The 11,927-nt window shown below is 41.1% G+C and overlaps 2 protein-coding genes across 2 annotated transcripts; both read left to right on the top strand.

Moving 5' to 3' along the window:
* The first annotated feature begins 2,981 nt into the window (after nucleotides 1-2,981).
* On the top strand, nucleotides 2,982-5,316 carry LOC110939587 (tonoplast dicarboxylate transporter). Its single transcript, XM_022181150.2, has 4 exons — nucleotides 2,982-3,458; nucleotides 3,757-4,356; nucleotides 4,433-4,946; nucleotides 5,040-5,316. The coding sequence occupies exons 1-4, from the start codon at nucleotides 3,000-3,002 to the stop codon at nucleotides 5,078-5,080; spliced, it is 1,614 nt and encodes a 537-aa protein (XP_022036842.1). The 5' UTR covers nucleotides 2,982-2,999; the 3' UTR covers nucleotides 5,081-5,316.
* A 2,516-nt stretch (nucleotides 5,317-7,832) lies between these two features.
* On the top strand, nucleotides 7,833-10,672 carry LOC110939586 (putative MO25-like protein At5g47540). The gene is made up of 11 exons (XM_022181148.2): nucleotides 7,833-8,079; nucleotides 8,199-8,360; nucleotides 8,452-8,570; nucleotides 8,822-8,896; nucleotides 9,116-9,209; nucleotides 9,482-9,541; nucleotides 9,836-9,904; nucleotides 9,970-10,068; nucleotides 10,150-10,194; nucleotides 10,270-10,372; nucleotides 10,441-10,672. Exons 1-11 carry the CDS (start codon nucleotides 7,834-7,836, stop codon nucleotides 10,512-10,514), a joined length of 1,146 nt encoding a protein of 381 aa, XP_022036840.2. The 5' UTR covers nucleotide 7,833; the 3' UTR covers nucleotides 10,515-10,672.
* The last annotated feature ends 1,255 nt before the right edge of the window (nucleotides 10,673-11,927 follow it).

The following is an 11,927-nucleotide window of genomic DNA, read 5'->3' as shown; positions in this document are numbered from 1 at the left end:
AGGGAGAAAACAAATGATCACGTTCAAAAAGAGCGAATCATAGGACACCACGTGTCGAGCGCCGTTTCCGCTGACGGTTATCACGCGCGCGTGGCCGCCCACGCGCCTGACACAAGAGACGTTTACACTCTTCGCTACAGTGCATTTAATGCCTCGGGCAGTGCAAACGTCCTTTCATTTCAGCACATGCCAGGAAGATCTCACCAACTTCCACCAACTCACACGTGCGTCCAGCCACGTATGCAACAAAAAGCGACTACATTATCCAATTATAAGCGGCATGCGGTTTCTCTGGTATACCGCACCATAACCCATACCGCATGTCGTTTTTTAACATACCCCTAAAAATAGGTAAAAACATATATCTTTACACCATAAGGGGGTATAATACCTATCCGCACTACCCACGAGCACACGTGGAATATGCGGCTTTCCCACACACGCGCCCGTTCAGGTGTGTCAGATGCTCAGAACCAGCGCTGGCCGTTGGACTGAACCGCATCTCAGACACAGGGGAACTGCATTGCCTTCATTCTCTTCAAGCTTCAAATCCCTCCTGCCCGGTTCACAACCGCAGAGGGTACATGAACACCTTCTTTAACAAAAGGAAGGAAGGGTATGAACGCGAACGCACATCAGCAACCCTGTCTCCTGAACCTTCAAGAGCTACATCCGACCCACACCCACTTCGAGCAAATGTGGTAATACAAAACCACAGACACTCACGAGGAGCTACGGACATAACCATAGCTTCCGCAGAGTGGTTGCTACGGAAGAGCCAAGCTCACTCCACATCACCGAACAATGCTACTGCATGGCAAACTCGGTATTGGAGCGGGAAGGTAAGTGGCTCCAAAACGAACGCAGAACAGCGCTCTAAATAAACTCTCGTCGAACAACAAGCGTCCGAACAGCGGTAACAAGTCTGCTTATGACTTTGTTAACCCGATTATGGGCCGCATAGAATAAACAATGGTGGGCATACCCTTGCCTATGACCATGTTTATTTACCCATAGTATGAATATACATTGTTCGACCAAACATGGCCAACAATGACGCAACGAGGTAACCGCAAAGAACGTGCGGTTACTAGAGAGCTATGACGATAGACACGAAAACCCCACAAAAAAGGGATTGTCGTCTCATAACTCGATGCTGAACATAGAGCTCGAGCAAAGCACTTGCAAGCATCAACAACTTTTGATCCCAGTCTCAAAGATTGGTCCAAAAGTTTCTTTTCTTCTTCATGCACCAATTCAACAATTGGTATGAAGAAAAGCCCACCTTTAAAGGATGGGAAACCTCCACATACCTTCGAACCACCATCTCAGAGGTTGGTTCGAAGTTTGTGCAGCATTACTAACAAGGTCTCCAAGAGACCTTCGGCACAACAACAGGTGGCAGACCACCTGGTGACATAAATCGGCTGAGAATCTCGCATCAGACGAGATTCCTTCACCGATACGGAAGAGGCGTCAGATGACCCTTCCGGACCTCCAGCTTCATTTACATACAGAAAAGACCACACATGGTCTAGGATCTTCTCCAGACTCCAAACTACCTTCCAAACACCATAGTCCAGTACTCCTCCCACATACACCTTGTATGTGGCAGCAACACTAGACTGGGGGGACTTGAAGGGGTATGGTCCCAGATCTCGCGTCAGCATCGACCACGAGTGACCATTACCCTTATCAAAACCCCCACTAGCTAACAACCCACTTGTGCCCATGCGGGAACGCATCGACACAAGGATTGAATCCAATCTATCTAGTAACAAAGGAGGACTTACATGGAACAGGAGAACGGTAGAGTGATGCGACATAGCATCACATCTGGTGTACGAAAACGGAAGTATTCACAGCGACGCGGCATCGCACCGCGTCCAGTGAACACTTCTATCAATACAGGAAAGCCTTACCTTAGGCATAGAAGGAGATGAACGTAGTGGTACGGCTGACACCGCACCATACGGACATTTTCGTCACGACAAGGGATGCAGGCAAGACGACGATGCGGCTAGCACCGCATCTCGCGTATTCCTTGATCACAAGTAGGAGACGCGGTAACTTCAGATGTTACCGCACGTAGCGATGCGGCTTGCACCGCATCCTATGTACTCAAGCAAGTGGTACTGACACCACAGTGCAAGTGGCACCAATGACAGTTACCTGTCAGAGCTACGTAAGCAATGGACTGACGTGGCGTAACCTCCATAACCGACGAGCCTGACACACCCGAAAAGGGGCAGCACGTCGTCAGTCCATCCATCATCATCCTCCTCCACTCCTCGGCTATAAATACCAACCCCAAACCAGGTTTGAGGTATCTTCTCACAATTCTCTCACTACTACTACTATCTTACTTTGCTTCCCAAGCAAACTACTGATTCTCACGCCGGAGAGTGGTAACAAGGAGCACCCCCCACCCCATCCTCCTTGTTACGAGTCACGGCTTGTTTCCTTGTGCAGGAGATCAATCACCGGTGATCCAGCCAGCGATCCTCGAGAGGAAGAGATTAACCCTTCTTGACGAGACCAGTGAGTTAACCCTGCCAGGTTAACCATTGTTTCATCACCCGTGGAGACGGATGAAACCCATACCTGGTTGAGCAGATTGATTGATATTTCTTTGGCAGATGAAAGTGGATTTGATTTCTATCATCTAAAGATACAACAGAAATGAATCAATGGTATATATTTAATTTTTTGGAAACGAAGATTTATTTTACATGGCCTAAATATGTTGTGGTATGATGGCTAACAATTGATCATATTTCATTTCATGTCATGAGGTGAGGTAGGTGATATCTCTTATAGTCGGGCCCAACACTCAATTATTTTTAGTAGTAGCTTTCTAATCTATACTATATATTAAATAATAATAATAATAATAATAATAATAATAATAATAATTTCATCGACCACCACCACAAGTCCCATTTTTAATTGAAAAATCAAAAGGATGGGATTATAGGGTGAGTCAGCAGCAGATATATATGACAATTGGTTACAAACTTGACTCTCTCATCCTGCAGAGCAGTGCAGTGCAGAGCAGTATGGATGAAAACAGCAGCAGCAGCCCCTCCTCCCCGCTCCTCCCCTTACACGAAAGCTCAACATCATCATCATCAACCCTGAAATCCGTTTTGACGGTTAAAAACTTGTTCATTTTATCAGGGCCCCTGCTGTGCAGCTTGATTTGCCTCTTTGTTAAGCTGGATGGGGGGAACATGTTGGGGGTGCTTGCATGGGTCTTCGTCTGGTGGCTCACGGAGGCCGTCCCCATGCCGATAACCTCCATGTCTCCGCTCTTCCTCTTCCCTCTCTTTGGGATTGCCTCCTCCGACGATGTCGCACGCTCTTACATGGATGACGTCATCTCCCTTGTCCTCGGAAGTTTTATACTCGCTCTTGCCGTTGAGCATTACAACATTCATAGAAGACTAGCCTTGAACGTACGTAAGCAGCACTTTTATATTAATTAATTCATTTTTTTTTAATTTTAAACACACACACACACACACTCAAATGGTTGAAATTTTAATCATGAAAACGTACTTTTCAAACAACAAATCATTTTAACATAATTCATTAATTCATTTGCAGCCAATCTTATGATCTACTACGTTGTTGGATATCAAAATAATTGACCTAAACAAATAATAATATGAAGTTGCAATAATATAGTCTGATACTTTTAGCTTAAAAATAAAAATAAAAGTAATAATATTGGTGGGTGGGTCTGGGTGGCAGATAACACTAGTGTTCTGCGGAGGAGATCCTGTAAATCCACAGCTCCTCCTATTGGGGATCTGCGGGACGACAGCATTTGTAAGCATGTGGATGCACAACACCCCCACCACCGTGATGATGATGCCGGTGGCCACTGGAATCCTGCAGCGGCTGCCCTCAGGGGAGGGCTTCTGCAAAGCAGTGGTCCTTGGGGTGATATACTCGGCCACGATAGGAGGAATGAGCACCCTCACGGGGACTGGTGTCAACCTCATACTGGTTGGGATGTGGAAGAGCTACTTTCCAGAAGCCGATCCCCTGAGCTTCAGTACATGGTTTTTCTTCGGATTCCCTATGGCCTTGTTGCTCTTCTTTGCTTTGTGGGCCATACTTTGTCTAGCCTACTGCCCAAGAGGATCTGCTCACACTCTTTCAGCTTATCTGGATAGAGCCCACATCAAGAGGGAGCTTGATTTACTAGGTCCCATGGCTTTTGCGGAAAAGATGGTGTTGGGTGTCTTCTCGGCATTAATTGTTTTATGGATGACCAGAAGCATAACTGACGACATACCTGGATGGGGAAGCCTGTTTAATGACCGTGTTGGTGATGGAACAGTTAGCGTAAGTAAATGAATGAATTAGCAAGCACTCGTGTCGTCGTATGTAGATGATGATGATGATAATGACAAAACTGCAGGTGATGATGGCTACCTTACTGTTCATAATCCCAAACAAGAAACAACAAGGAGAGAAGCTAATGGATTGGAACAAATGCAAAAAACTACCATGGAATATCGTTTTATTACTCGGTGCTGGTCTTGCAATAGCAGATGGAGTAAGGACAAGCGGTGTAGCAGACGTCTTAGCCAGGACGCTCGACTTTCTGGGGCAGACACCATACTTGGCCATTGCACCCACTGTCTGTGTCATAAGCGGCTTCATGACGGAGTTAATTACATCAAACAACGCCACCACCACCATCCTTGTTCCGCTACTCATCCAGATCGCTAAAAATATGAATGTCCACCCGCTCCTCCTTATGGTCCCCGGAGCCATTGGAGCTCAGTTTGCTTTCTTGCTTCCTACTGCAACCCCTTCAAATGTCATAGGCTTCACCACAGGTCACATTGATGTCAAAGATATGCTCAAGACCGGCCTGCCTCTGAAACTTGCTGGGACCCTTGCATTGGCTATTCTCATGCCCACTCTTGGTTGGTACCAAACTAACTCCAACTCCAACTCCAACTACTTATATATAATAACAATTTCTTCACTCATTTTAATTATAACTGATTAATTTGCAGGAGCCCTTGTCTTTGTCAGCCTCAAAACTGGACAACACTGAAGCCAATCCAATATCCATTTTTTCTTAATACATATATATATTCTAAGTGGCCGGCCGGCTGCATTATCCTTTTTGTATTAATCATCATCCATGTATATATACAGTATACTGGCTGGCTAGCTAGGAGATCATGTAATCTTAGTCACTCTTATCTCCCAGCTATTTTACGTTTAATAATACAGTTCAAACAAGCTAGCTAGCCCTTTTAAAAATGAAAGATTGACGATTCAAATTAAGGTTTATCATCTAAAAGAAAGGTGTAAGCATTAAGGTTTATCGTCAAATGCAACCCATCCATCACCGCACAGGGCCGTCTCCGAAAATGTAAAAAAATAATTTGGCCCTGTGCGAGATAAAAATTTAGGCCCTATTTGCTAAACCCTTGATTCGATGTTCCAAAAAATTCCTGCACCGATGATGATGATATCCTGGTTAACCCTCAATTTCGCCCTTAAACAAAACCCTTTACGTCGATGATGATGGTCGCCTGGTCTGGTCACACAGTGTCACAGTGAAAACAACGTATGATGGTCTTCTTTTCCCGCACAGTCGCACAATGCCCAGCACCCTCTAATGGGTTTGATTTGAAATATGTTTGTTTATTAACCTGGGCCTATTAAACTGTTATACTAAGGCAGACCCATTTCAATTGAGTTTATTCATTTCTTGTGCACACACCCATACACTAGTTCATTAACACAGGTCTATTTAAACTTAATAAACAGGCCCTGTAACATTTAAACACAGGTCTAATAATTTTTTTTTATAAAAACATACAGAATTTTTTTTAAATATATATAAAAAAAGAAATTTTTGGGCCCTATATTGGTTTGGGCCCTGTGCACAGGCCCATTCTGCACTTGGCCATAGACGGCCCTGTCACCGCATATTTACCGAATTAACTACTTAAGGGTGGGGGTATGGTTAATCACTCTAGGGTGATTGAGTGATTCTCTACCCAATAATATTATGCCATGTCAACTCCTCATTTTACGTCAACTCCCCATTTTACACTCTGGTTAATCACTCTAGGGTGTTTGAGTTATATATTTTTTGATTGGTTCTTCTCTTCTCTCTCCTCCATCACTCTTCTCCACATCGGTGACCATACCCCGATTTCTCACCCTCTCTCAGTCTCTCCTACTCAAACACCCTAACTCAATCATGATGGTGTGGTTTAATCACCCACTCCCCGCACATCATACCCCCCACCCTAACAGCATTAGACATTTATAGTTAGTTATGGTAGTTACTTTAACACCGTTTACAGTTACTGTCCCCAAACCTTATCATTGTTTGTAACATGTTATCAATCTATATTTCTGTGTATCGACCCTCCTATCAATTCTTCTCTACCAAGAACAGAACAATCAATTTCAATCCCCCCCCCCCCACCCCCCGAATGGAAGTGATTGAATTCTAATTGCAAACATCAAACAAATTGCCCAAGGAAGGACCGTGGAATCTTTACAAATAATAATATACATCAACTGCCGGAATTCAGAAATAGAAACAGCAGACATACCCGACTACGTACGAATTGTTGAAACTGAAACCCCGAATCCATTTGTGTCCGAGAGGATTCAACAAGGTTTAATCAGAGATTTATTTATTTTTAAGGAAATCATAACACTTTACTTGTAAGGACACAGGTTTAAAGGTTTTGTCATTTAAGGAATAAAGTTTGTTTATTCAAGATTACACCATCATTTTTTTTATTAAAAAATAAATTGTTTCCGTAGTGGTTAATGCCCCTAAGGACATTCTTCGCCACATGACACCCCTTGAAAAAGTGTAACGTTTAACCCCCTTGATGCTCTTCCAATCATTAATTTCCATTACCAAAAATGGTCGTTTGTAAAGGAGGATCTTTGTCGAATTTCCAGTCAAACCTAAAGGAGAATGACATACTTCTTATGAATCAAAAGGAATTTAGAATTACCACAACAAATACCGAAAGAATGACAAAGATCTAAAAAAAGATAGGAAACCCAAAAGCAATGTAAGATGATGTTTTAGATATAATTATATTGGTCATTCTGCCACATACGCACTCGTTCAAGAACCCAAAGAATCAACCTTATTGACGACAACATGTGGTGAAAAGGAAATCTTTCACATTAATGAAGAAAATATAATGCCTAAACTTTATCTTTCAGATGAAAAGACCAAAAGGATCATGGTTATTACACAACGATGACATGGAATTATTCGGAACCAAATTGAACAGATCTAAAACATCGAAAACACATCATCCAATCAAACGATCTGTTTCCGGTGGTGGAGATGGGTGATGGGTTTCGAGGTAGTAGTGCGACAGAGTATAGTGGTGGTTGAAGGTGGCGGTGGCGGTGGAGGTGGAGGTGGAGGTGGTGGTGGGTTGAAGGGGGAAGTGGTGGTGGTAGGTTTAGAGAGAGAGATAGAGAGAATGAGAGGAGGAAGAAGAAGAAGATGAGATGGTCGGCCTATCTCTTTTTTTTTTAATTGTTAAGGACATTATAGTCATTTAACACATACCTAACTAAAATATTTAATATAAGTTAGTGATAAGGATCACTCGAGTGTAAAAAATACAACAACGGGGATCAAGTGTGTAGTTATTAAACCACTGTGATCAAGTCTGCAATATTTGCAAACCACAAAGACTAACTAGGTATTTAACTAATAGAAAGTTGAAAGATGGTGAAAGTAGAAGGATGAAAAGTAACAATTGAGTGAAAGAGGTCAATAGGGAGGGGCGGGGGGCCCATGTGATGCCCTTTCCCAAGATCCAGCAGAGAGAGAGAGAGAGGGGCAAGTTTAGTGTTTGTTTGTTATCCACAATTCATTCATTCATTCAGATTTCATTCATTCATTCAGCAGCAAAGCAATCGATCGCCATGAAAGGACTGTTCAAGTCAAAACCCAAGACGCCGGTTGACCTGGTCCGTCAGACTCGGGATCTCCTCATATACGCCGACTGCAATCCTGATAGTCGAGAGAGCAAGCGCGAGGAAAAGGTTGGTTGGATTATTATTATTAGGTTTTTATTACTTCTTACAGTTTCATTTGATTTGGATTGGATTGGATTGGATCTCATTCATTCATTCATTGGGGAGCCCTTATGTTTTGCTGTTAGTTTGCAACGCTGAGTAAGCTCCTCCGTGAGCTAAAGCAAATTCTGTACGGAAATAGTGAAGCCGAGCCGGTCTCTGAAGCCTGCGCTCAACTCACCCAAGAGTTCTTCAAAGAAAACACATTCCGCTTACTCATTGTCTGTCTCCCAAAGCTCAACTTAGAAGTAAAAAGCTTCCTTCCTTCCTTATTCATCTCTCTCTTTCCTTTTATTATTATTATTATCATTCAGCAGCAAAGCAAACTTCACTTGATAGGCTCGCAAGGATGCCACTCAAATTGTTGCAAACCTCCAACGCCAACAAGTTCAGTCCAGGTTGATCGCCTGTGATTATTTGGAGGCTAACATTGATCTAATGGATATCTTGGTATCCGGGTAAGTATGCTCAATCCCTATTCCTTTCCCTTGGTGGTGGTGGTGGATATTGCAGGCAGGCAGGCAGGATCTTCTCTCAACTGATAATGTTGTTAACATTATTAGTGTGATTTCTATATTTAGATAGGAAATTGGGCTTTATGTTTTATGATGATGTTTATCCCAACCCTCTTCCTAAGATTTTATTATTATTCTATATCTTAAAGCATAGCATAGCATATCATGATTGATTTTAATTTATGTTTCTTTAGTTATGAGGATCCCGACATGGCGTTACATTATGGTGCAATGCTCAGGGAATGTATACGTCACCAAACTGTTGCTAGGTCAGTCAGTTACATGGACTCCCTCCCTCCTACATTTGTTTCTGCTTCCAGTACAGTATAAATAACTTCTTCAACTTTTCAGAGAAAATTGTTTCTTTTGGGTTCAGATCCCCCCTCCCTCCCTCCCTCTCTTTAAGAAATGGAAACCGCGTTTCTGAAATGTTGTTGGTCATTTGCTAAACTGTTTTCGAGTTTCCTAATTTGGTTGGGGGTTTTCAGGTATGTATTGGAGTCAGAGCATATGAAGAAGTTCTTTGATTATATTCAACTTCCGAATTTTGATATTGCTGCTGATGCAGCAGCAACATTCAAGGTTTAGTGCCTCCTGCCCTTAGAAGCAATTCTATACTATACTACTTGTGTTTGTTTCTCATATTCTTTCTCGATAACAGATATCTTTTCTGATTTATTTGTTGTTCGGCCTTTGATCCACTGGGACACAACATTCTTAAAGTGAACATGACCATGTGTATTTCAATGAATCACTGATAATCAAAATCCCCATTACCTTTGGAAACCTTTGGCTAGTTGGTTTGCTTTTGACTAACATACATTCATTCATTCATTATTCGTATTTTGTTGCAGGAACTCTTGACACGACACAAGTCAACAGTTGCTGAGTTTCTTTCTAAAAACTATGACTGGGTAACACTCATACTTGAATTTTGTCCATTGTTTAATATTAGTAAAAAGGTGGATCCAGTGTAGTTGTTTATTTAACCAAGTGTTCAAAATGATATTCATCTGTCAAGAATGAAGATGATTACATCACATGAGATGAAAAGAGAACTCCATTTCTAAGACAGGAGCATTCTGCTGCTGATATTGGCAATTTTCGATCTCAAATATAGATATATTACTGTTCATATTGGTTTAATAAGTTGGATTTGTAGCTTTAGCTTTTCATTGAGCATACGATGCATGTGTTTCTCTTGTCAGTTTTTTGCAGAATACAACTCAAAGCTTCTGGAGTCACCCAATTACATAACAAGAAGGCAGGCTATCAAGGTAAAGGGTGTTGTTTCATAATAATGCTTGCTTATAGAATTGCTGGCTGATCCAATAGCTTGCAGCTTTTGGGAGATATCTTGTTGGATCGATCTAATTCTGCTGTGATGACAAGATATGCAAGTTCCAGGGACAACTTGAGGATCTTGATGAATCTTCTGAGAGTACATGACTTCTCACTCTCTCTCTCTCTCTATTTATTAATTTAGGTTAAAGCATATCTCAAAAGTTATAAGAATGTGCAGGAGTCAAGCAAGAGCATTCAAATAGAGGCATTTCATGTTTTCAAGGTACAGAAATTTAACCATGATATTATTATTGTTTGGGCAAATTGTAAGAAACAATATCTGTTCTGTTCTGTTCAGTTGTTTGCAGCAAACCAGAATAAGCCAGCTGACATCATTGGCATACTTGTTGCAAACAGGAGCAAGCTTCTGCGACTGTTTGCTGATTTTAAGCCGGATAAAGGTGAGGAAATTTAAATTAAGAAAAAGAAAAAGAAGTATGTGGTTCATGAAATTTGCATTGTATTGCAGAGGATGAACAGTTTGAGGCTGACAAAGCTCAAGTTGTCAGAGAAATTGCGGGGCTTGAACCACGAGAGAATTGATAATAGTTTCTGCAAATTATGGTTAATGAATTTCTTCTTCCTTTGTTTGTTTCAAGTAGCATGTGAAAATAAATATGCAGCAGATGGATGTAAAGTAAATGACAACTCTTTGAGATTCTAAAATAAATTGGTGTCTTGGGGATTTCAACCTTACTATTTTGTTTACCTATATTATTATCTTATTGCTTGTTCAAGAATCCCCATTATTTTGTCGATTCGGGATTGGGTTTGATACTTCAAATCCAGGACGGACGACTTTTCTACAATTCATGTATGCTTTCATGACATTTCTTAACACAAAAGTCCAAATGCAAATATATAGTAAGAGTCAATGAAGAAGGAGACTTAACTTGTTCCTTGTGGATGGCTACTCAAGTTTCACTGTCCAATATTTGGCTCTCCACTTGAACACACATTGGCCACTAATCTAATAACAAGGGTTGATTTTGGTCCACCTCCTTGTAAGATATTTCAATTCTTGGATTAAATTAGCAATGGGTTGACATTGAAAAAGAGAAACATTCGGCCATGCTTTGGAAGCGAAGAACTAGAAGATGGGCCATGGAAGGAGATGAAAACTCTCACTGTAACCTATCCGTAAGAAGAATAAATGGGCTGTTGATAATCAAAGCTGAAATCTTCAAAGCAAAATTCAAAGAATCAAATATGGTGAGACCACTACTGATCAGCAATGAGTTTAATAAGCTTTCATTTGTTCAAGCTCTCTCCATTCTTGCAAATTGAAATACACAAGGCCTTGCTTGGGGTGATCGGGCACCATGCTCGGATCGGATGGTTATACCTTCAAATTGTAACCTGAGATCACGTTTAACTTCTCACATATACGTAAATGTCTTCTTGTTTACGCACCAATGGGCGATATTATAGTAGATTAGTAGACGATAATTTGAATTATATGTTACGCACCAATGGGCTATATCATGTTAGTTAAAAATATATTTGATAGTCTTGCTTTGCTTTGGGGTCTCTGGGTCAAGGAGGTGTTGATAATCCTGAGGAGAGTACTGTTAGTAACACCAATGTTACTAACAGTGTGAAAACTACATATAACAAAGAATTGTAGTTGGTAAAAAAGATGTTCTGTTTTCTTATTTTTTGTGTTGATAAAAAAAAATTGTGTATTTCGGTGCTAAGTATCCCTTTTTTTATATGCATAGTGAGGAATTGTGATTCCGGGTAGATTGTTTTCCTATGCTAATTAATTACCTATAAGACTTTATTTCCTCATAGAAATTTATAAACAATCTTAGGTAGTTAAGGGGATATATTTTCCATAGGGGAAATAAGTCCACTAGGTTACTTTAGAGTGCATATAAAAGACATTCATTAGATGTGTTGAGCATTCCTTTGATTTGCGTAAGAATCCTCAACCAAAACCCATCTACATCTAAA

The sequence above is a fragment of the Helianthus annuus genome, chromosome 5, assembly GCF_002127325.2.
Source record: "Helianthus annuus cultivar XRQ/B chromosome 5, HanXRQr2.0-SUNRISE, whole genome shotgun sequence".
Lineage (NCBI taxonomy): Eukaryota > Viridiplantae > Streptophyta > Magnoliopsida > Asterales > Asteraceae > Helianthus > Helianthus annuus.
The sequence above is the reverse complement of the archived record's forward strand: the minus strand, read 5'-3'. Positions and strand labels throughout refer to the sequence as shown.

Coding starts and splice junctions, on each gene's coding strand:
- LOC110939587 (XM_022181150.2), top strand. CDS start 3,000: ATGACAATTGGTTACAAACTTGACTCTCTCATCCTGCAGAGCAGTGCA. Junction 3,459..3,756: donor ATAGAAGACTAGCCTTGAAC/GTACGTAAGCAG, acceptor TCTGGGTGGCAG/ATAACACTAGTGTTCTGCGG. Junction 4,947..5,039: donor TATTCTCATGCCCACTCTTG/GTTGGTACCAAA, acceptor ATTAATTTGCAG/GAGCCCTTGTCTTTGTCAGC.
- LOC110939586 (XM_022181148.2), top strand. CDS start 7,834: ATGCCCTTTCCCAAGATCCAGCAGAGAGAGAGAGAGAGGGGCAAGTTT. Junction 8,080..8,198: donor AGAGCAAGCGCGAGGAAAAG/GTTGGTTGGATT, acceptor TTTTGCTGTTAG/TTTGCAACGCTGAGTAAGCT. Junction 10,195..10,269: donor AGGCATTTCATGTTTTCAAG/GTACAGAAATTT, acceptor TGTTCTGTTCAG/TTGTTTGCAGCAAACCAGAA.